Source organism: Ylistrum balloti, unplaced genomic scaffold (genome assembly GCF_031769215.1).
Source record: "Ylistrum balloti isolate Yb309-2 unplaced genomic scaffold, AGI_CSIRO_Ybal_v1 Utg370142, whole genome shotgun sequence".
NCBI classification, from domain to species: Eukaryota; Metazoa; Mollusca; class Bivalvia; order Pectinida; family Pectinidae; genus Ylistrum; species Ylistrum balloti.
Window position 1 is genome coordinate 595,438 of NW_026782148.1, and position 25,423 is coordinate 620,860.

The 25,423-nt window shown below is 33.9% G+C and overlaps 1 protein-coding gene across 1 annotated transcript; it reads left to right on the top strand.

Annotated features, from left to right (window-relative positions):
* The first annotated feature begins 9,883 nt into the window (after window positions 1–9,883).
* LOC132550731 (deleted in malignant brain tumors 1 protein-like) lies at window positions 9,884–21,898 on the top strand. The gene is made up of 9 exons (XM_060214824.1): window positions 9,884–9,968; window positions 13,201–13,354; window positions 14,119–14,351; window positions 15,377–15,539; window positions 17,814–18,022; window positions 18,524–18,714; window positions 18,921–19,312; window positions 20,301–20,632; window positions 21,231–21,898. Exons 1-9 carry the CDS (start codon window positions 9,905–9,907, stop codon window positions 21,596–21,598), a joined length of 2,106 nt encoding a protein of 701 aa, XP_060070807.1. The 5' UTR covers window positions 9,884–9,904; the 3' UTR covers window positions 21,599–21,898.
* The last annotated feature ends 3,525 nt before the right edge of the window (window positions 21,899–25,423 follow it).

Genomic DNA, 25,423 nt, shown 5'->3' on the forward strand with positions numbered 1-25,423 from the left:
CACAGAGGTGGTAGTTTATAGACAGGTGATAGATATAGCCAGTCACAGAGATGGTAGTTTATAGACAGGTGATAGATATAGCCTGTCACAGAGGTGGTAGTTTATAGACAGGTGATAGATATAGCCAGTAACAAAGGTGGTAGTTTATAGACAGGTGATAGATATAGCCAGTCACAGAGGTAGTAGTTTATAGACAGGTGATAGATATAGCCAGTCACAAAGGTGGTAGTTTATAGACAGGTAATATATATTGACTGTTATAGACAAGTGGCAGTTATAGGCAGTCACAAAGGTGGTAGTTTATAGACAGGTGATAGATATAGCCAGTCACAGAGGTGGTAGTCTATAGACAGGTGATAGATATAGCCAGTCACAGAGGTGGTAGTCTATAGACAGGTGATAGATATAGCCAGTCACAGAGGTGGTAGTCTATAGACAGGTGATAGATATAGCCAGTCACAGAGGTTGTAGTCTATAGACAGGTGATAGATATAGCCAGTCACAGAGGTGGTAGTCTATAGACAGGTGATAGATATAGCCAGTCACAGAGGTGGTAGTCTATAGACAGGTGATAGATATAGCCAGTCACAGAGGTGGTAGTTAATAGACAGGTGATAGATATAGCCAGTCACAGAGATGGTAGTTTATAGACAGGTGATAGATATAGCCTGTCACAGAGGTGGTAGTTTATAGACAGGTGATAGATATAGCCAGTAACAAAGGTGGTAGTTTATAGACAGGTGATAGATATAGCCAGTCACAGAGGTAGTAGTTTATAGACAGGTGATAGATATAGCCAGTCACAAAGGTGGTAGTTTATAGACAGGTAATATATATTGACTGTTATAGACAAGTGGCAGTTATAGGCAGTCACAAAGGTGGTAGTTTATAGACAGGTGATAGATATAGCCAGTCACAGAGGTGGTAGTCTATAGACAGGTGATAGATATAGCCAGTCACAGAGGTGGTAGTCTATAGACAGGTGATAGATATAGCCAGTCACAGAGGTAGTAGTCTATAGACAGGTGATAGATATAGCCAGTCACAGAGGTTGTAGTCTATAGACAGGTGATAGATATAGCCAGTCACAGAGGTGGTAGTCTATAGACAGGTGATAGATATAGCCAGTCACAGAGGTGGTAGTCTATAGACAGGTGATAGATATAGCCAGTCACAGAGGTGGTAGTCTATAGACAGGTGATAGATATAGCCAGTCACAGAGGTTGTAGTCTATAGACAGGTGATAGATATAGCCAGTCACAGAGGTGGTAGTTTATAGACAGGTGATAGATATAGCCAGTCACAGAGATGGTAGTTTATAGACAGGTGATAGATATAGCCTGTCACAGAGGTGGTAGTTTATAGACAGGTGATAGATATAGCCAGTAACAAAGGTGGTAGTTTATAGACAGGTGATAGATATAGCCAGTCACAGAGGTAGTAGTTTATAGACAGGTGATAGATATAGCCAGTCACAAAGGTGGTAGTTTATAGACAGGTAATATATATTGACTGTTATAGACAAGTGGCAGTTATAGGCAGTCACAAAGGTGGTAGTTTATAGACAGGTGATAGATATAGCCAGTCACAGAGGTGGTAGTTTATAAACAGGTGATAGATATTGACTGTTGTAGACAAGTGGCAGTTATAGGCAGTCACAAAGGTGGTAGTTTATAGACAGGTGATAGTTATAGCCAGTCACAAAGGTGGTAGTTTATAGACAGGTGATAGATATAGCCAGTCACAAAGGTGGTAGTTTATAGACAGGTGATAGTTATAGCCAGTTATAAACATGTGGCATTTATATATAACGATACAGGTGGTAAATATAGACAAGTGGAGTTATAGACAGATAAACACATCTGTTAAAACAGACAGGTGGTATTTTTAGACAGTCACACAAATGGTTAATATAGACAGGTGGAGTTATAGACAGATAAACAGGTAAATATAGGCAGGTGGTAGCTGAGGACAGCCACTGGAAGATATATACAGGAAGATATTTTCAATGTAGACAGGTGGTAGTTGTAGACATTTAAAGACATGTGGTAAATATATATATACAGGACTCATAGTTGCAGACAGTTAAAGATAGGTAATGGGCATAAGACATGTGGTTGTTATAGACAGGTGATAGACACAGAAAGGCAGTAATTATTGCAAGGTGGTAATATCATCCTTGTTGTTATAGACAGGTGGTAGACACAGACAGGAAGTAATTATTGCAAGGTGGTAATATCATCCTTGTTGTTATAGACAGGTGGTAGACACAGAAAGGCAGTAATTATTGTAAGGTGAAAATATCAGCCTGGTTGATATAGACAGGTGGTAGACACAGACAGGAAGTAAGTATTGTAAGGTGGTAATATCATCCTGGTAGTTATAGACAGGTGGTAGACACAGAAAGGCAGTAATTATTGCAAGGTGGTAATATCATCCTGGTAGTTATTGCCAGGTGGTAGACACAGACAGGAAGTGATTATTGTAAGGTGGTAATATCATCCTGGTAGTTATAGACAGGTGGTAGACACAGAGAGGAAGTGATTATTGCAAGGTGGTAATATCATCCTGGTAGTTATAGACAGGTGGTAGACAACTCCAAAATCTGTATAATTTACAACAAGATGATTTATGACATTTTCCATGAGAAAAACATGTCTTGGGGACATCATCTTTTCACTGTGTTAAATGATTACTTAATGTTATATTTTATGTACAGTTATCTCCAATATATTTGATGTCCTCATCAGAGCACTGAGTGAATATTAAAATCCTCATCAAGGCACTGGGAGAAACACTAACTGCTAGTGTTCACACCCAGTAGAACAAGGACCCCCAGTCAAGAGAAACACTTACTGCTTGTGTTCACACCCAGTAGAACCAGGATCCCCACAGCCAGGAACAGTAAAGGTTGCAGCAACATCCACCAAACTAAAAGTCTTCTCTATGGGATTTCAAGTCTGTCAAGAAAAAAATTAAAGTGTTCATATTGAAATATAGTTGGGTTAAGAAAACATATCAATATAAATGAACTTATTTGATTCTATGGATATGTTATATAGAATTTCTATGACTCACATTTGAAAGTAAATGAAACCCAAAGGTCTGTATTGCTCACCTGACTAGTTTAGCTATTCAGCCATTTAATTAAGAATTTCAAGTATGACAAACAGCTTCTGATATAATTTCCCTATTGGGTTCTGCAATTGTGGTCAAACACAGGTCATATTCACTATTCATAAGAATTTCATCAGATCAAACTTGAATAATACCTTTGAGTGGAAGAGGGACTTTTAAGAAATTACAATTTCCCAATTAGGCCCACCCCTTCTTGGGCTCACCCTTCCCCCAACCCTATTCCCCTTCAGCCTCAAACTTTGTTCCTCTTCACCTGAGAATACTTCTGACCAAATTTGGGCAATATCTACCGTAATCATTCCTAATGGAGAATTAGGATTTTAAAGAATTTGCTCTATTTCTCAAACAACAGATTATGTCCCTGTAAGTAATGGTAATATTGACAAAAGAGATAATTTCTCTTTAAAGGATTTTTTTAAAAAGTTGTTCCTTTAACGGATCAATTAAAACATAACTGATTATGTCCCTTTAACTTATGTTGATATTAACAAAAGATATCCCATAGAGAAAAGAAAAGATAGAAATATTTATTGATGATGTTCCTTTAATGCAAAATTAAGTGTGAATAGCATAATAACATCAACTACACCTGAGTGAGGTTGTGATCAGCTGAGGTATTGATTGAGCAGGCTTTTGTCTGTCAGGAGTCAATAACATGTATAGAATGACAGAGATATTTCATATTCAGATTCAACTACAGCTTTATGGTAACAAACTAATTAAAGACTATGAATGGGATGTTCTGTCAATGTGGTAAATTGAAGCAATGCAGGCAATATTACCATACTTGTTCTGCAATATAAGCTTTGGAGACCAACATACCAATTCTGACTCAAAGTCACAGGGGATATACTTATTGTATCCAGGACAACTAAAGTTACTTTTTCTGATTTCTGTTTGTAATTCTATTGAACAGAAATTATTATAGATATATGTGGGCTTATTACAAAGCAAAACATTATATACAATACATTGTATAAAAGTGACTTTAATATATATGATTTCCCATATTTTAATGTAACTGATATTGACTGGTGCCATATAATAAAATGCTAATGGGAATTTCAGGTGTAAAGCAGTCATGCAACACTGAATGCATGTATTGATTGTTGTCACACGTATACCGGGTATATTTGATAACCAAGTCATGATTATCATAGAAATCTTAAGTCTTTGTCTTAAATACAACATGTACATATGCCTGAACAGGAGAGTTCAAATTGTTACCTGAAAGATATTTCATCAATATCATTGTATTCTCAAATCAGTCAACCAAAACAGTTCAGAAAAATACAATTCAAAAGCTGAAAGATATGTCACAAATCCCTACAAGGCGCCTTACACTGTTAGTTTGATATTGGAATTGGAATTGGAAAGTCAGTTTCTCTTGTTTGAAAATTTTAAAAAATATGATATATTCTGATCTATTAGAACATTTGAAATCAGAAGTAACATTTTAAACACTATTCAAAAATGACCAAAGGAAAATTTCACAGGCTATCTCCCCTGACAGTGTAGAGGTTTTGGGCAAAATGTTTATTGGTATGTATAACAGTTAGCCTGGATATTTTACACATATTTACACAGTTCATCAGATTTTGACTTAACAAATATTTTATTAGGTGGTACAGTGAATTAAGAAATGTCTAAGGACGAGGAAGAATATTTCAGAATAGCATGTTTAAGATTTTTATATCAAATGTTTAAAGGCTATGAACCGACCAATTACAATTAACTTCTCATTGTACATATACCTTTATTGCATGAGATTATAATTTTGTTATTTCTTTCTTTATATGCTGATAGTATGTTAATTATTTGATTCTATTAACACTGCCAACTTAATTGTTTTTATCACTAGAATGATCAATGGATGGAGGCCAAATGATTTTATCTAAACAAAGACACAATACTGGATCAATAACATGATCCAGTTACTCAGTCAAGTTAATTAATCTAAACATGTAGCTCAGCTAGACTGCATGTGCACGTCTATTGCTTACAGTGTCCAGGAAATAACCAAAGTTGTTATTATGAGTTTCCAATTTCCCATTTAAAGGATACAGCTGATAAACCAGTGACAAATTTAAGTTTTATCATTGAGTCATCCCCTAAAAAGTTATCCAACTTAAAATTGAAAATTATGAGGGAAAAATCTGCATGCTGGAGTTTATCTTCTACTACTAGATTTCAGGAGGATAGTGATATGAAAGTATAAAAGAAAAAGAAAGAAAGAAAGAAAACTGTAAAAAGGACAATGGCTGCTTGTAAACTTAGATTCAGAAAGTAACACACCTCCTTTTTTTCTAAATTTTTGAGTATAAAACTTCAGGAATATTAAACATACAAAATGGTTTTCATTTTCTTTCCAGTGGAAATATAACTGGATCATTGAGAAAGATTGCACTTACAATAATTAACATTTACATAGCTACAAGATTTTTCATCTTTAATTCACATTAGACTTTTGAAAAATTGATTTTCATATCAACACCATTTGTACATACTTGTAAGGGATTTTGAGATTTCCTTATCTAAATGTGTATTTACCCTTTTCATGTCTGAGATTTCACTACTGAACAAAATGAGAAAAAAATATATCCTTTTAGTTACGAAGACATTAAAGCACAATCTCCTAACTATGTGTTGAATGGATATTCTTAAGAACTACCAATTATAATGCAATTCTACCCTACTAAACTCTGTAAGCCTAAAGTTAAATTTTGAATCCTTGATAATTATCTTATTAACTGGAAATAAGTACATAAATTACTGCATTCATATCCAAGAAGGAAAGATAATTTCTTCTCTCCAAAACTACTTATATCTGTAATACAATTAGCCCTGATGGAGTCATGCATATATTACCTCTGACTCAAATGAAATTAGGGGCTGTATTTATTACACAGAAATAAAATGCATGCCAACAGTTGGTAATTCTAAACTGGAAAATACTCAGGTAGGCTTAATGTTTCCCAGAACACAACCATTAAACTGTCAAATGAAATTGGCAAACACAGATTTAAAAAAATCAACATATCAGTTTTCATAAAGCTGTAATGCACTTTCCGAAAAACTTTATCTAGGATTTTTTTCTAAGACACATGACAAACCACCAAACTGACACCAATGTAATAACAAATGCCCACTCAGATGTGTATCTGAACATGAGGCACTCTGAAACATCCAGGCTTTTCAAAAACAAAGGTAAACATGCTTCCATTCAATATGTGCAAACAAACATATTTGTCAAGGGTGTAATGTTTCTTGAACTCAAGTGTCTAACCCCATGATTTATTAGACACATTGAAAGGTTTAACCATTATGTAACAGTGATCATATGTTACACTGGTAGAGGCACATAAAACACTCATGCAGAGATTCAAAATTTACATAGCCAATAAATTCATACAGAGGGACTGACGTGACAAATTATCTGATTTATGATGTATCTGTTTACAAGCATTTTATTACATTACTCGACGCCATATTTAAATTTACGGAATAATGATCAGGTTCCAGTTCCTCAAAAGTTAGTTCTAGATAACCAGAGGTTAGTGAAAAAAATTAATTGATGTCACTGAACAAAAAGGAATGATTAATTCAAAACCAACTTTCAAAATATATATCAATCTAACGTGTTTCAACAAATCTACAATGCGATAAAAAATTTTCCCACCTTGGTTTGATTCATATTTGAAATATTTCACCTACCACTGGTTATCTGTTACCAGGCGTTGAACAACTGGGGCCAGGACAACAAACAAAATCACAACAATAATAGCCGAGATACAATCAACAGATATTGGAGTTTTACCTCCAAGTTTATAAATGCTTTTCCTCATCAACTTGTAAGAAAATGCATCAGATATGTGCTGAGCTACAATTAATTTTGATTTTATTATGTAATTAAAAAAACAGCAACTGATGCTAGGGTCAGTCCACTAAAAAGATAATAACATACCCAGGTAAAATTACTTTATTACATAAAAAAAAATGATATCTATTTTCACTTTTAAATTTTTATAAGGAAATGACATAAAAAGACAGAAAAAAATTTTATCTTACATATCAATTGCACAAAACATTAATATCCCATGTGCATGTCACAAATGATTCATGCATGTGAAACTGACTGTTGACAGCTGGATAAAAATTGATTCCTAAACAGCTAAACGGTACACAGAGATCCCCTATTTAAATTTCAATTAAATATATTCAGATTGCTGACTTAAAATAACATTGAACTATTTAGTACTTGACATCACAGTGAGATCCTGTTGTGATGCTGAACCACACTACTTATTTGAATGCTGTGAATTGATTGTTACAACTGGAGGCTAGAAAAGTAATTAACATCTAGATCTACTCCTTCAAAGAGAAACTATTGTCAGAAAATCTAGTTACACAAATTAGCATTATAATTAACAAACTGAACATGTAACTAAAGTACTATTTTTAACGACTTTTCTTAAAAATTCTTACACCATGATATATAACTGTAATATAAATTTGAAATGCAATTTGTATTGCAAGTTAGTCAATGACTGATTCATGAATGGTAAGTACGTCTAAATACAGATCAGTCTTAATTAAAAACAATAAATATCCTAACAAATCAATCATCCATTGGTGCACTGGTTCTATTTATAGTTTTATTTCAAGTTCTGGTTGAAGTATTTAAAACTAAGATTTTAGATAAGATTGAGGTATATATGTTATTTAACAGAACACCAAACCATTCAGATTTGTAGTCTACAGGATAATATATGGAGATGTTTGATTAAAATTAGTGAGTCCACACATTATGTATACAAATGAAATGCAAAATGTTTTAAATACCTTTTAAGTTTATATAACTTAATGATCATAATGTACCATAATTCTACTCTTTGATATAGATACTCAAAATCAGTTTAGCAAAGAAATGATGGGACAATATAATCCTGAAAGTTTGTCTTTCTTTGACCCCCTCCAACCCATCATCCTATGCATCCCGACCCATCAATGCCATCTCCCACATCTCGCTAAAAAAAAAGGAAAATCATAATAGCAATAAAAGAAGAAAAAAAAACACATTTAGGTTTGGTAATTAGAGGGGAAACAAACAGAAAGTATTAAGGAATTTACAGGTTATAAGTAGCACAGCAGAAAATTTAAAAGTAACAGGGTGATTTTTTTTCATTTTTTCCTACTAAATTTTATTGTGTCATCACCTTAAATGCAAGACACAGGAAAATGTATGTAAATCAATACCAGCCCTTTTTCTAGTTCTTACACCATTACTTCTTACAAAAATCAAAATTTCATACAAGTATCGACTGATTTAATGGCATAATTCATCAAGGATACCTTTATATAAATGGACATTAAAGAAATCAAAGCTATGAGGATAGATATTCAATGTTCACTGTCAATGTATTCCTCAGTAGATTAAATAAACATATATCATATATCATACAAAAAAACATGTAAATGAAGCTCGTTATATACATGTTTGAATAGCAAACCATGTAGGAGGCCTTCTCAAGCATTTTATATGCCTCGTTGTGCAGCTTATGGTGTATATCATAAAAATCTGTACATGTATGACTTTATATTATAAATATCCCTGTCAATAATGTTCCGACTTTAACGGCAGGAGAGGGAGGAATGGGGATAGAATTTAAATCATTTTTTACAAATTCTACATATCTGCTTATTGATCTGATGATGGTCTTTTTGCCTTCCAGCAGATCAGCCAATATGTAAATACAATTTTATATGAATTGTACACATTAAAGGTTCAGGCAAACATGTGAAGGTGGTACTGAGCTAAATGATAATCATACATGTATCATAACAATACAGCTTAGAAGAGCCACAGTGATATGTGTCGGTGCCTGTACAACAATTTTACACAAAATGTCCATATAAACATATATAACAGATATCAGCACATTGTTCATAGTATAGTATCTCCTGGCTTCTATGGTTGTAATGTAGATCGCATAATGAGTTTAATTACTATCATCAAAACATATGAGATGAAATAACATGAGTACTTACTGTACTGTCAGTGTAAGATTATTATGAATATGATATCGCATTCCTGTTTTACCTCGTATAGCTCTAGTAAATAGAATAATGTAACGTTGATCAGGTCACTTATATGGTAAATGACTCTGCTCCATAGTAAACACACACATGTATACACAGTATATATAGCACGTTTACCTGCCGTAACAAGTCTTTCGTATCGGCGGAAATGATCGGTGAATAAACTTTCTAATCTGACGCCACGCCTGATTTGGACACATGTCATCAGTTCGTTATTGATACAAATTATTCAATATAACCAAAGAAATGGTATAATTTTATTCATAAGTCATACATTCTGAGTAACAGAGTCTTAACAAAATCATTAAAACAATCTAGATAATAGAAGAAAACATCGATAACATGCAAATTAATCGATCAACGTGACACATGGCTTTAGCGACTTCCACTTTCACGCCCATTTGTTTACCTACGTTGTCATAGAAACACTGCGCCGTTTTCAGCATCTGCTTCTCTATTTTGGAAATATTTTGTTTTCAGCCCATCTGTACATCTAACGCGAACGTCAGTTGCAACATATCTTGACACGGCAGCTCATTTTTTGCCGTACTTTCACAAATAAACAACCAACTCGCTATCACAGACTGATGGTGTATGACGGTTGACCAATTTGCGCATGTGCAAAATGAAAGTCGATCTGATCGTGTCACATTCATTCCGCTGAAAAATGTCACCAGGCGCTGTACCCCGAAATATCATCCTGTGTCTTGGAGTTCTGTCTTGTATACTTAGTAAGTACGCCGTACAGACGAATGATAGTGAAACCAGGTAACAGCCTGGCCATTTCATTACTCTCTAATCATGAAACACGAATGTATCTTGATTGATTTTTTTCAAGATTGTGATCAAAATTTTGACAAAGCTGATAAAAAAACATGACGAGAATACCTATGCCTATTATCATAAGGACAACCATGATTGGAAGATAGCATTATTTGGGTTGCATCAATTACATCAAAGCTTTCGACATCAATTATAAATGCTGCAAACCGTTTGACAGAGGGAAGGTAACGTTACATATATGATAAATGTAGGTCATTGTATATATTTTAATCTCTTTGATATAAAAAATTTGGCACCAGATCTAAAACTTTTTATTTTCATGTTTCAAACGTTTATTGACAAAGATGTATACAAATATGTCCTCAATTCAAAAAATCATAGCAAGCTTGATTTTAAGAATTCATGACACCTGACTAGAGGTTACAAAAAGATTTGGTCTATAATGGAGAATAATTCTTCATTTAACCAGATGCACTTAATGGGTGCAACATATGCCTATCATTGTATTTAATTATTTTAAGTAGTCAAAACCATATGTGCGGAAAATTAATATTGATATCAATATGGTTTGGAATTTGAACATTATAGGAAAAAAACAGGAAATAATAATAATAATAAAAAAAAAACAGTAAATCAACTTAACAGTTATGGTTCAAATATCATAAAGATAAAAAAGATATTTGACCAAAACCAATCTGGCTCATCCACCCGGTGAAGTATGATAAAGTTAAGCCCATGGTAAAGTGAACAGCAGTTCATTTTACTTATGGTGAAACCCCCCCCCCCCCGACCCTTTTTGACAGAGTTATGCTCCTTTCAACTTAGAAAATTTCCTGGGAATATTGTTTTCTTGGTTGGCAGTCTGTAACCCTTCTTGGCAGTGATATGTCCCTTTGAACTTGGAAAATTTCTCAGGAATATTGCTTTGCGCAGTTTTCCCTTTATGCTTCAAGTTATAGAAATGAAATTTGGTATTATAACTTTATGGTTGATCATGCACATCCAGTTCAATTTCTGGGTGACCGTGACACTTTATGCAGGCGACACATACAGTTCTGAAGAACTCTTGTTATTCACTGAATTTTTCATCAGTTTACTTAATTATGTTCCTCATTACAAAATAAAAACCAAAATAAAACAGGGTGGGGAAATTTAGGTTGGAGCAGGAGGGAGGGGGGATTCACTTCACCATTGCCATGGTAAAGTGAAGCATATCAACACAAAAATAACAAAAAATAGGTCTTGGGTGGGGAAATTTAGGGTGGGGCAGGGGGCAGGTGGGTTCACTTCACCATTATGGTATTTTAACCCCAGGTGTAGCATGGTATTGTGAAGCATGGGGAAATGAACTGGTGTCATGTCATATTTGTATCCCCCATCAGAAAAGGATCCGGATCACTTTTCCCTCATCAGAAAAGGACCCGGAGATCACTTTTCCCCCATAAGAAAAGGATCCCCCCTATAGTATTTTGATCCCCCTTGTGAATTTTATTTTAAACTTTATAGCTTTATAAAAATGAGATATGATAGGTAACTGTGTCTGGGACTTGGTCACTGATACCTGGGTTACCTGTACAGGTGTGATTACATAACACCTGTGGAGTCAAGGCTGAAGAGGTCAAGCTCCAGATTACCCTGTACAGGTAGTGATTGACAGGGACTGCATACATAATTCCGGGGTCAAAATACCATAATGGTGAATTGCTACACCAGCAATAGACATTTTGATGCAAAGATGTCAGATCATCTGCCTCAGTCCATCAAAATGTCTAACACCTGGTGTAGGAGTCTGAAGCCTTAGGTTAGGTGTTAACAAGGTGCTTGTTTATGGTACAGTACATGTACAGTATGAACTTTGGATATAGGGTCGGGAACAAATTTGTTCAAGTTAACAAGTGACCTTGATTCGCTTTCAAGGTTGCAGGGTTCAGTTGCATTTAAAACTCTAAACAACTTCTCAATTATCAAAATAGGTACAGGGTTATGATATTCAGCCTTTAGCATATCCAAGTGTTCAGCATTGATCAAGTTTCAAGGCCACAGGGGTCATATGTGTAAAATCTTAAAACAACATCTTCTAGGTATACCTAAAGTCACAAAGTAATGATATTTGACATATACAGTTGTGGAATGCTTGTTAAGGCACTAGATATGCCGTTCAATTTAATTACCTTGACATACTTTCAAGGTCATTAAGGTCACATATGTCAAAATCTTCAAACAACCACTTACAGATAATTATAACAAAGGGACAAACCCTGGTTTCATAATTTCATAAGCAAAATAGTGGCATTTTAAAGAATATGAGTATGATGTTTGAAATGAACATAAAAGTTATCAGAAAAAAACTCTTTCAATATTGCCTGCTCTTAATCTCCCTAATCGAAGATTGAAAGTGGATTTTGTAATGTCTCTCATTATCTTGACATTCTGTTGTCCAGCCACACAGTCTGTTCACAACACTATTTCTGGACAATAACTTGAGATCCTTTGGACCAAACAAAGTCAATCTTCACAAACTTCTTGCTTTTGAGGTCAAAAGGTCTACAAGTGTCCAGGTCACTGTTACTATAGAAAGTCAGTTCGTTCTGATCATCATTTCCAGATGATAACTTTAGTCTAGGAACTTTAGTTCCTCAGGACCAAAGAATCTCAACTTCACACAATGGTTTCTCATCAAGAATGCTTGCTTTATTTAGTTTTGGCTACCGTCTCCTCCTTTTCCCTGAATCAACCATCTCAAATTTCATGCACTGCTTTCTCGATGACAGTGCTTTCTTGGGATTGCTTTTAGGGTCAAAAGGTCAGACATCAAGGTCATTATTACTGTAACTACAAAACTGATTTTTCCTCAATAACTCAAGTTCCTTTGGATCAAATAATCTAAAACTTCACACATTGCTTCCTGACCAACACAGTTTGCTTCAGAGATCTTGTTGATATGATAGGTCAAAAGAAAAGGTCACTATTTACTATGAATTAAACATTTGTTGTTTCTACTCAATCTTTTGAATTTCCTCAGACTGATCAAACTCAATTCCACACACAATACCTTAGAGATACCTTGGTAAAAGCTACTTGAGAGCAGTAGAGCATTATACAGGTACATGGTACATTGTTTAAACTAAGACTTTATTGGGAACATTATATTTTTATGATCATGTCATGAATTAATTTCAGGTCCTGTTCAGCTGCAGCAGATTCGCCTTGTGGGTGGATCAACACAATACGAAGGTCGAGTTGAGATCTTCTTAAGGAATGAATGGGGAACAGTTTGCTTAGACAACTTTGAGGATATTGAAGCAGTGATCATTTGTCGACAACTCGGTTTTGGGTGAGGATTTTATGTGGTATTGATAACATATTAAATAGACTCATTGTAATGTTTTTGTGAAAAATTTGCCTTCTGATCTCCACCCAAGTTATAAATGACAATTACTTGATTTGAAGACTTAAATACAACCATGCAACCATTCTGGGCCAGGATTATAATGTTGTAACAATTGTACACAAATTTAAACCATATTTTTGCCCCTTAACATTCTTTTAAACCATAAAGCAATTGCGGATGCTGATTAAAGCTGCCAGACCTGTAAATTTTAGGAAACAAGACATATATCCTTAGAATGTCACCAAGGAATACAACTTTATGTGAGGGAAGCTGTTTTTCTCTTAGATACTTGCGTAGAGGTGCATAGCTCAAAGTTGGAAACATTTACAATTTATTCTTAGCCAACTTTGCTTAGATGCCCAGGTTAGTGATGAACAGGTCTTACACTACATGTATATGTATTTTATCAAAAAATTGTAACATTCTTTCCAAATATTTATAAAACAAGACATGATATTTAGCTAATGTAAACTCGATTTCTGAATATGAAATATTCTTTCGATTTAAAAAAGATGTTTTAATTGCATGATTAATCAATTACCAAGTATGCTAATTTCTTTAATTATAAATCAGTGACTGACTGAGGCATTCATGCAGCACACAGATTATGTGTGTGGTTTTTTTCAGCATATTTACACATGTTTCTAGATAATCAAAATGTAAGGATGAATTTGAATTATTTGTTCTATTACATCTACTACAAACAGTTTAGGGATAGCAGTGACTGATGGAAGGTTTGGGCCAGGATCTGGTCCGATTTGGTTGGACAATCTTGCATGTGATGGCACAGAACAATCTCTAGATGTGTGTGTAGCAAATAACATCGGAGTTCATAACTGTAACCATTCTGATGACGCTGGAGTGATTTGTGATAACCCTTCTGTAGTGACACAAACCCCAACTACAACTAGAGCCCCTGCCACGGCTCAGCCTTCCAATTGTAAGCAAACCATGATTATTGGGAGTTCTAGGATTTCATATTTTAAAATAAACTATGTATGCATGTTATGTTTCAAGAGAGGAGAGAGTTTAAGGCAATATCTAGGGAAAAATTCAGCAGATATTGAGGGACTTTTTCCATTTTAACTAATAACGAGGGGAAAAATATTGAACATGCTGATTCTTGTTCCATGGGAATTATTTAAAAAAAGGAAGAAATTTTTTAGTACTACGCCAGTGAATAACTGCTAGTACTCGGGGGTAAGATGTTACTATACCAATTATTGTATCAATTTCAGCTACAATTTTTAAACTTGTGAAAACCTATTAAATACATATTAGCATGCTCATACAAAATTTAACAATATCTACATGGGATATGGCATTTTTTAAAAATGTAACTTTTTAATAACCACTCATATTTCATTGTAGTGTCAGACAAGACATTAGCAGAAGTTTATCATTTTTGGCTCTGTTTGTCAATCAGTTAAGATATGCTCTTAACCTTTTAGAATGGTTTTATTTGTACATTAAAGACCATGATTAGATGTTATATAGCTTTTGTCTTTACAGGTTTCCTTTCTCTTTTTTTACCGACTCCTTCATTTTACAAAGCAATCTAATTTAATGGAAATAGACTTATTTTACAGAAATATATAAACCGAAAAAATGACATAAATTTGTGTCTGTTCTGATGGCTGAATCAGATTTAGAATTACCGGTACATGCACTGGCTCTTTAGAAAATTTACAGATCAGTAATGTGTTAATCAGGACCATAGATTTCAAAATGTCCCTCCTGACTATGGTTTTTAATTGTAAGGAAGAACTGGAAAGTACAATGTCTATTTTAATAAAAGTGTTATTGATTGTGAAAGGAACTTGACTAGAAATGCTTGTAGTTATTTTCCCTAACAGATCGTGAATTACCCTAATTCTTTTTCATCTTAAATAATTAAGGTTTTTCCCTTCATGAGATACCTGTATGTCTGTCAGATACAAAATTTGTATTGCTTCATTTATACAGGTACTGCTGATAACACCAGTCCAGCTTTAAGGATTATTGGTCCAAGTGACAAAATTGGGGTTGGCTTTGTGGAGGTCTTCTACAACGGTACGTGGGGGGCAGTTTGTGATGACCACTGGGACATACTGGACGCCAGAGTAGTGTGTGGAATTCTGTGCTTCAAGTAAGTCACAAAGAGGACCGTTATAACTGGAATGTAGTCAGTCATTTCAGCTGTGACAATTAGTTTGCCGAAATTCACTGACATTTGAATAGTTAAAAAAAGAAGAAAAAAAACTGCTGAAACCAAATTTAGTTTGTGACATGACATGTCGATTTAGTTAGTTTCTGGCATCATATTACAATTCACTGTTGGATGGCTGCATGGTGCAGTGTTGATGTATCAATCTTTTCTCCAATCAGACATAAGAAGTTATCCCCTTAACGACATTCTGAGTTTCCCTTAAAACTGCTCTGTGCACTTCCATCCAGACTCATAAGAGTGATCAGTATATATTTATCTAGCTTCTTTCATATTTGTTATAGTATAAATACAATTTACGTGTCCCAGGTAAGTATATATAGAGTTGTTTGGTTGGGTTTCAACTGACAAACAAACTTCTAAATTGTGATTTTTGGGTTAATAAGTACTTTGATTGATCAATGAATTTTCCATACATCATAATGACAAGGAGTTGAATTTTCCATACATCATAATGACAAGGAGTTGAATTTTCCATACATCATAATGACAAGGAGTTGAATTTTCCATACATCATAATGACAAGAAGTTGAATTTTCCATACATCATAATGACAAGGAGTTGAATTTTCCATACATCATAATGACAAGAAGTTGAATTTTCCATACATCATAATGACAAGAAGTTGAATTTTCCATACATCATAATGACAAGGAGTTGAATTTTCCATACATCATAATGACAAGAAGTTGAATTTTCCATACATCATAATGACAAGGAGTTGAATTTTCCATACATCATAATGACAAGGAGTTGAATTTTCCATACATCATAATGACAAGAAGTTGAATTTTCCATACATCATAATGACAAGAAAATGAATTTACCATACATCATAATGACAAGAAGTTGAATTTTCCATACATCATAATGACAAGAAGTTGAATTTTCCATACATCATAATGACAAGAAGTTGAATTTTCCATACATCATAATGACAAGGAGTTGAATTTTCCATACATCATAATGACAAGAAAATGAATTTTCCATACATCATAATGACAAGAAGTTGAATTTTCCATACATCATAATGACAAGAATTTGAATTTTCCATACATCATAATGACAAGAAGTTGAATTTTCCATACATCATAATGACAAGCAGTTGAATTTTCCATACATCATAATGACAAGAAGTTGAATTTTCCATACATCATAATGACAAGAAGTTGAATTTTCCATACATCATAATGACAAGAAGTTGAATTTTCCATACATCATAATGACAAGAAAATGAATTTACCATACATCATAATGACAAGAAGTTGAATTTTCCATACATCATAATGACAAGAAGTTGAATTTTCCATACATCATAATGACAAGAAGTTGAATTTTCCATACATCATAATGACAAGGAGTTGAATTTTCCATACATCATAATGACAAGAAAATGAATTTTCCATACATCATAATGACAAGAAGTTGAATTTTCCATACATCATAATGACAAGAAAATGAATTTTCCATACATCATAATGACAAGAAGTTGAATTTTCCATACATCATAATGACAAGAAGTTGAATTTTCCATACATTATAATGACAAGAAAATGAATTTTCCATACATCATAATGACAAGAAGTTGAATTTTCCATACATCATAATGACAAGAAGTTGAATTTTCCATACATCATAATGACAAGAAGTTGAATTTTCCATACATCATAATGACAAGGAGTTGAATTTTCCATACATCATAATGACAAGAAAATGAATTTTCCATACATCATAATGACAAGAAGTTGAATTTTCCATACATCATAATGACAAGGATTTGAATTTTCCATACATCATAATGACAAGAAGTTGAATTTTCCATACATCATAATGACAAGAAGTTGAATTTTCCATACATCATAATGACAAGGAGTTGAATTTTCCATACATCATAATGACAAGGAGTTGAATTTTCCATACATCATAATGACAAGGAGTTGAATTTTCCATACATCATAATGACAAGGAGTTGAATTTTCCATACATCATTAACAGATGATTTGTGATGACCTTTTGACCTTTCCATTGGAGTTTAAATTTTGGATGGTTAATGGGGTATTTTTTTTATATTTTCTAGTAAAAAAATTCAAATAAAATTTGCCTTTTATTGAAATATTTTAAACATTTAAACATCTATTATTTTGAAAACCTTTGTACTCAAGGTGTTCATGAAATCACTGTCTCCTTCATTTGCAGTCAGTCGCTGGCTTTAGCTGGTACATCTCAAGCAATTGACTACACAAAGAGCAATGTCAGCTCAACCTTTTTGTTGGACGATGTGAATTGTGATGGAAGTGAGACAAATCTTTTCTCCTGTAACCATAGAGGTGTGGGTGTACACAATTGTCTGAGTGGAGAGTACGCCAGTGTCACATGTGTGCCTATTAACCACACTGGGTCAGAAGGTATCTCATTTTTCTAATGTATACCGTTGTTGTTTCATTTTGTCAAATATTTCATTAATTTTACATTGAAATAGGTCTCTGAGGAAAAGGAGAATTTGTACTCCAATAGAGGCTGTTTCTGTTATAGGGTACATAACATAGTTTGTACTGAAAGAAAATATTCTTGTATATGGTATAGTGCAGAATGATATTGGTTCATAGAATTCAAAACATTGATTTTAAAATCCCTTTAGATGTGAAGATGTGGATTTTGACCAATTTAATAAATAATGAATATTAGGGGACTAAAATATTTGATACTTGTCTTTAATATCAGTGATCTTTTCATTTGGCTTCCTGCAATATTTGGATTATCTGTGTGGTTGAGGTTTTATTTTGAAAGGTTGATTTACTCAAGTACTCTGAGACTGTACTGATAGACATTTAACATTTTACAGCCATCAATTACGAAGTAAATTTGAAAACTACATGATTATAGGTGGAAGTATTTTTATATTTCAGCCCCTCAACCACTATTGAGCTGTATTGATGAGAAGTTTACAGCCAGTTTCAGCAGGGACTATGACCCATACCTGGGCTATCAACACCTGACCATTTACAACCCAAGTGACCCCTGTAATGTCCAGTATGAGAATAACACGGCATACATCATTATGAAGATACCCTTCACAGACTGTGGTTCAATTCTTACGGTATATTTACATCTATCTCTGTTTAATTGAACTTGATTTAATTTCCTTACATGTTCTTAATGGTTATTTAGAAATATTGGATAATTATTGTTAGATGAAGATAAAACTTACGATATTCAAGGAATAATGTAGCTCTGAAATTGCTAATGACTATTCTATACATGTAAACTTCCTTTTAGAATTCAGGATTCTTGTTTATTTTACAGAATAATGAGACTCACATATTCTACACCAACACAATTCACTACAACTTCACCACTAGACTTGGCTCCATTACCAGAAAAAACAGCTATTTAGTCGAAGTCCAATGTGAATTTCCACGAAACCAGTCAAATGGTAATGGAGGATATTCCCCTGTTACTCAGCTGGTTACCCAGAGTGCACCTGGCAGGTTTTCTGTAGGTATGGCAATGTATGGCGATGACAACTTCAACGAACCTTTAACAGTGAACCCAGAATTGACCCTGAATCAACCACTAAGCGTCTCCTTGATACTGAATACCACTCTATCGCGTCTAAAGCTTGTGATGAGAACCTGCTTTGCAACTCCCTCAGGTTCCTGGACTGACCAAATTAATCACTTTCTATTTGAGAATAGGTAAGTAAAAAAAATAATTGCAATGAAAAGATGAAATTTAGTCCTCTACTCCTGATTGAACTGTGCTGATTCCCGATATAATTATAGACTGATACCTACCTCATATCAACTTAATGAAATTATGCATAAACTGAAAACAATGTCGTTATATAAGTTAAAATTGGGTATTTCGTGATGTTTCTTCTAATAATTGAAAAACAATTTTAAATTTAGCTTTATCAAACTGCATACATTGGGGGCTAGACAATAGAATTAAAATAAGATGGAAAATATCTTAAACTTAGCAAAACAGATCACCTTAAATTTTCATCTTAAATTTTCAAACTTTATTTTATGACAATTGCAAAAAAAGTTAATCAAACTTAAATAAATCACTTTGGTTGGCCTGGATGGAAGCTGGCAAGGGGTCTTACTGTGGGAGGAGTACCCAGAGAAAACCACATGGTCAGGCAGGTGACGCCATACCTTTTCACCTGTGTTCTGGGAATTGAACCCTGGAAGTTTAGGCGAAAGGCAGACTATGACCACTGCACAACTGACCACCCGTCACCTGCCAATCTTCCTACTGACCATATCTGACCATTTTGAGACAATTATATCACAATATATATATATATATATTTAAGCAGATATGACTTTATACCTTTTGTATAAACAACGAAGACTTTTGAAATAAATTTGTCACTACAGGGTACTTTAAAAACAAATTTGTCACTACAGGGTACTTTAAAAACAAATTTGTCACTACAGGGTACTTTAAAAACAAATTTGTCACTACAGGGTACTTTAAAAACAAATTTGTCACAATAGGGTACTTTAAAAACATATTGTCACTACAGGGTACTTTATAAACAGATCAGAGTTGGTCACTTTAGGATCTTGTATCTTCTCACTACTCTTTGTCATGGTACAGAAACTGAAAAATTTCCCCCTAGTTAATCCATGGATGTGAATTGTAATTTGTTTTCCAACTTTGGATTTGTTGTAGTTGTTCAAATGACACAACAGTTGCTTTTGTTCCTTGGAATGATACAGCAGCGGGTTTCCGGTTCCGTGTGTTCCGATTTATTGGCTTTGAAAACGTTTACCTTCACTGTACCAGTACAGTGTGTGAAAGAGATGAGAAGAATGATGTCTGTGATGGGAGTTGTGGGAGCACAACACCAACACCTGCCACTGGTCGTCGGCGACGATCGGCCTGGCAAGGTGAACGAAGTAAGAGAAGCATTGAGGACCCGACCATGATATATGTTACCAGTGGAAAGATGCATGTGAAGAATGTGGAGAAAGATTCAGTCATTGAGAGATTAACACAAGAAGGTAAGTGACATTCAACCATACTTGATATTTTTATTAGCATTCACTTCATTTGAAGGCTTTTTATGCTACTTTTGATCAACATCTAAATAAAACTTTTGTCCATGAATGGTCTTGCAGGACATTTGTGATTTATCTTGTTCACAAAGAATATAGTGAATATTTGCTGTTGTTTCATCTCTTTGTGATAGGGGTAATCTGTTTGCAGGTAAACATGTTTAATTGAAACTCAAAAGTAACAGAGTGTCAGATGGGTTTTACTAGGGTGAGATATCCTTGTTATATAAAAGGTTAGACAGGATGGTGATTTAATGCCCACTCAGGATAATAGAATGACATCAGAGCATCAAACATATCATGTTGACAATCCAACAATGCCAAACAGTGATATAATAACAATATTACACGTATTGAACAAGGTTATCAAGTTGGCAATCACTTGGCAAGTCTTACCTTTATCATCTTAAGAATCTTTCCCAGTGTGTAAGTTTAACCTATCTCACCATCAAGTGATGAAAAATTCTATTAGTCAGAAATTTGAAAGCTAATTTTTCTATTTCTAACTAAAAAACCTATATGTGATTAACTTGTTTCCATATAGTGCCTTCCACTACAGCGAAAATTTACACTACACCCAAACCCACCAGAGTGACTCCAGTCCCAACCACTAACCCCATTACTCAGCAGCCTAGTTCCTCAGTGAAGGTTTGGATCACCTCTGACCTTCCGACAACCACTCAAGGTCAAGTCAAGGTTACACCCACAAAGGCACCCACCACAAAGAGTTCAAGTGACGGAGACCAGGGAGAGCAGAAGCATCTTTCAAAATCGGAGGAGGCTTTACTCTCGGATCAAGGAATATCACAGGAGTTACAGGACATGGTACCTTCATCAGCTTCCCAAATGGTGTATTCTGTGGTACTTGCTGTGGTCACAGCAGCACTAATGACCAGAAATTGGTTTGTGTGAAGACACTTTTAACAATGATTGAAAGAAAAGTTTTTTAGGGGGGTTTTGAATACTATTTTTTAAGTGTAGTACATACACTTAATGATTCCGTCCAAGTATAAAACATTGACAGAGAGTGTAAGATAATGAATTATGTGAGGTAGATGTAAGTCCCAAATTTCAGTGTTAGCTGATTTTACAGTAATTTTATCTTGTACTTACATGATGTGAGTATTCATGTGTACATGTATATAGTAATTTTATCTTGTACTTACATGATGTGAGTAATCATGTGTACATGTTTATAGTATATACTTTGTGTTTAACAGCATGTCCACACTTTGCTGTGTATATACATTGTGTTTAACAGCATGTCCACACTTTGCTGTGTATTTACTTTGTGTTTTATATACAACAAGAACGCACAAGAACAGTTAAATGTTTATTACACTAAAGAAAATAGACAAGCTACGGTTTGGCGTAACAGGGGCTACTCACTCTATTCATAATCACTATTAACTACTAGAAAATTATAACTTAAAACAAGACTCTGAGCTGTTTCGGAGCTAGATTAAGAGTCCCTACAGAGAAGTTAATTTTACCAGAGAATAGACTCTGCAAGTGGCCCTAGAAAAACAGCATTATAAATAGAATATTCACCACCAGCTAGACCCTCAACGATATGAGAGAAGCTGAAAATGTTAGCTAGACCCTCAACGATATGAGAGAAGCTGAAACAAATTGGGAATATATATTGGGGGTAAAATTTCAACGATATGAGAGAAGCTGAAAATGTTAGCTAGACCCTCAACGATATGAGAGAAGCTGAAACAAATTGGGAATATTCTATTATTATGCATTGGGGTTAAAATTCCCCCAAGAATTCAGTGCCAAAATGAACGCATGTTTAACAGAGTGATAACACCCAGGTAAAAACAAATATTAATAAGAAACTGATAAATGCAGAAGATCCTTAAGTTACTAAGAGTAGCCCATACATAAAAATATGTTATCTTATAACTGTTGCACATGAAACAAAAACAAAAAATACATGAGTATAAAATAAAACCAATGGTGTAGCCACACACAAATTTCACAAACAAATGCCTCCACCAAAAACTCAAACTATATGCTGCGGGGTATAATAGGGCATCCTGTGTGGTCAATTAACAGCATCAACCAGAACTCATCAGCATACATAAATAAACAAAATTATAATGCCTGCAGGGCAAGGAAAATCACTAACACTAATACATAATGAAAATCTTGTGAAAATTGCTATGTCAGCTAGCAAGGAGAACTTATTGTATATAAACTATAATTTAATAACAATATTAAATTATCATTTAACAGCATGTCCACACTTTGCTGTGTGGTATATACATTGACAACAGATACTGACTTCAATTGAAAAGTCTTCTTTGTGATTTTTAAGTTATCTTACCGTCATGAACTAAACAAATGCATGTGATCCACAAAATACAAAATGAGTTCATGAGTTATGCCCCCTGTTACATAATATTCGTTGTTTAAAGCATGTTTGTTAATTTATTAGGATACCTTGTTGTATTCATTTCATTTGGAGGATGATTTGTGTTTTCTTTTCAGTTTTTTTTGAAGACATGAAATTATATAGCTATCAAACATTACCTTTTTAAGGATATATATTTGTTATGTAATGTCCTTGTTTTTCAACCATTTGAGGAAAAGTCTTAATTGAAATGATATTTTTGGCAAAAGTCTGTGTTATATGTATGCTGTATACATCAGATAGTTTTTATAAAGAATTGTGTAAAAAAAAAAGAAACGTATATACAACTTTTATTAATGTGATTTCCTGCTGGAGCTGGAGCCTGCAGCCTTGCCTGACACTTAGTGGAATACACAAAATTACCATTGTCATATTTATAGCTCATTCAGGGAATTTAGACACATTTTTTTACCTAATTAGTGTTGTTATATTAGATGTATTTTAGTGTTTTAGATTGTGAATCCACTGAGAAACTCTGTGTGTGAATATATTTGTATCTTACCAGAAGTGCCTGGAATTATTTAAGTCTTAATTCATCAAGTGATTGACAGACTTCCATCTTGATGAGGACATGAAAACAAACAATAAAGCATGGAGTTATGTAAATAGTGGACAATATTAGGAAAATTCTGGATATCTAGAAATTTATCCCAATGTAACACGCGGAACAAACATCTGTGAAGGAAAAAAACTAGAGACTGTTCTATCATCCGAAGGATGAAAAAGTAACACTGTCAGACACTACAATTTTCAATGGGGTTAAAAACTGAAAATTTGAGCCAGTAAATGTCTTACTTGATTACACATGGAAAGGCTAATTTATTTGATTGTATGATTAGTGATCACAGCTGCTGCAACACTCTGTGACAATTTCTTTTTTTTACCATAAAGTAGCATAGGCAACAGACTCGCATATTAACATACTGGTATTTGAGTGATTTTTACACTTGCCTTCATTTTCTGGGATTAAATGAAAACTGATATAAAACTTCATATACAGAACATCCTGAAAATAAACTACAAGTTTTTTGACATAGAAACTGAATAATGTTTACACTGACACACATAGAGAGCTCAGCATTATATGATGTCCATAACATATAGCCTTACGTGCTAGTTTTTATTCTTTATTTCAGAATTTTATAGACTTTGTTTTAATGGTGCTTCTTCTTCTGTGATAAGTCGGTATAGATTGATACAAATTTTTTTATTGTCAATTCCTATTAGATGTTTGTTATGCGTTGACATATATATCTTTTACATATACATGGATGTATACAATGAATGATGTTATTGTGTTAAATCTTACAGTTAGCATTGGATTTATTATTGTGTAGTCAGCCTCTATATAATTGTTTAATCTATTGATTTTATTCATATTTTAATCATCGCCTTGATTATTTATTTGCTGTTCAGTTCTCTATCTTAAGTATGAAATATGTTTTAAATTACATGTTGGTTTCAAATATGAAATAATGTATTAGCAAATTATTCTGGAGTTATCTGAATCCGACCCGATTTGGACACTTTTAATCCTTCACATCAGGATGTTTATTCACTTTTCATCAGAGGATTCAGTTTTGCAATTTTTCAAATTTTGTCCCATTATTCTAGAGCTATTTTGGTATGTTCTTAATTCTTAAACACCTGTTTACCAGATGTGCTTTTTAATTTTTCATAGATTTGAAAAAAATCCCTGATAATCCTTAAAGTTTTCAGTGGCAGGTGGCTTTAATTATCAGATCATGTAAGTATTAGTCAGTTATTGTTAAGGTATCAGAATGTGTTCTTAATTCCTATTTATCAGTCTAGTGTTATGTCATTAGGTCACCTGAGTTTTGCTCATAGTGACCTCATGCAATTTTGTTTAGTTTGTCATTATGTGTTGTGCATCGTGCATTAACTTTTCACATTTTTGACATCTGAAGAACTGCTTGGCCAGTTCCAGCCAAGCTGGGTCACGTGCATCAGTACCTGAAGGGGAATCAAATTTTCAATATTTGTGGTTCCCATCCCTTGACATGTGCTGGGTGTGAGGCAAAAACCTTGGAAAAAAAATTTTTTTCATGAAAACTTCTCTTCTAGGGTACCTTATTGAAACAAATCCTTAATATTGCTGTAATGTGATAGAGGTCCTCTACCAAAATTGCAAAATCTTTTGCCCCTGGAAATATTGTTTATCCTCCTGGAGTGGGGCAAATGTTGAGTGTCTCCATAATTAAAAAAAAAAAAAGCAATAGAGTGAAAATTTGTTTGGAAACTGTTTTTGTATAGGTGTATGCTTTGAAAGTTGAAGGGATTAATATTAAGATTAC

Excerpts from the sequence above, each read along its gene's own strand:
- LOC132550731 (XM_060214824.1), top strand. The coding sequence starts at position 9,905 with ATGTCACCAGGCGCTGTACCCCGAAATATCATCCTGTGTCTTGGAGTT. Across the intron at positions 9,969-13,200 it reads AGTTCTGTCTTGTATACTTA|GTCCTGTTCAGCTGCAGCAG; the intron begins GTAAGTACGCCG and ends AATTAATTTCAG. Across the intron at positions 18,023-18,523 it reads TAACCACACTGGGTCAGAAG|CCCCTCAACCACTATTGAGC; the intron begins GTATCTCATTTT and ends TTTATATTTCAG.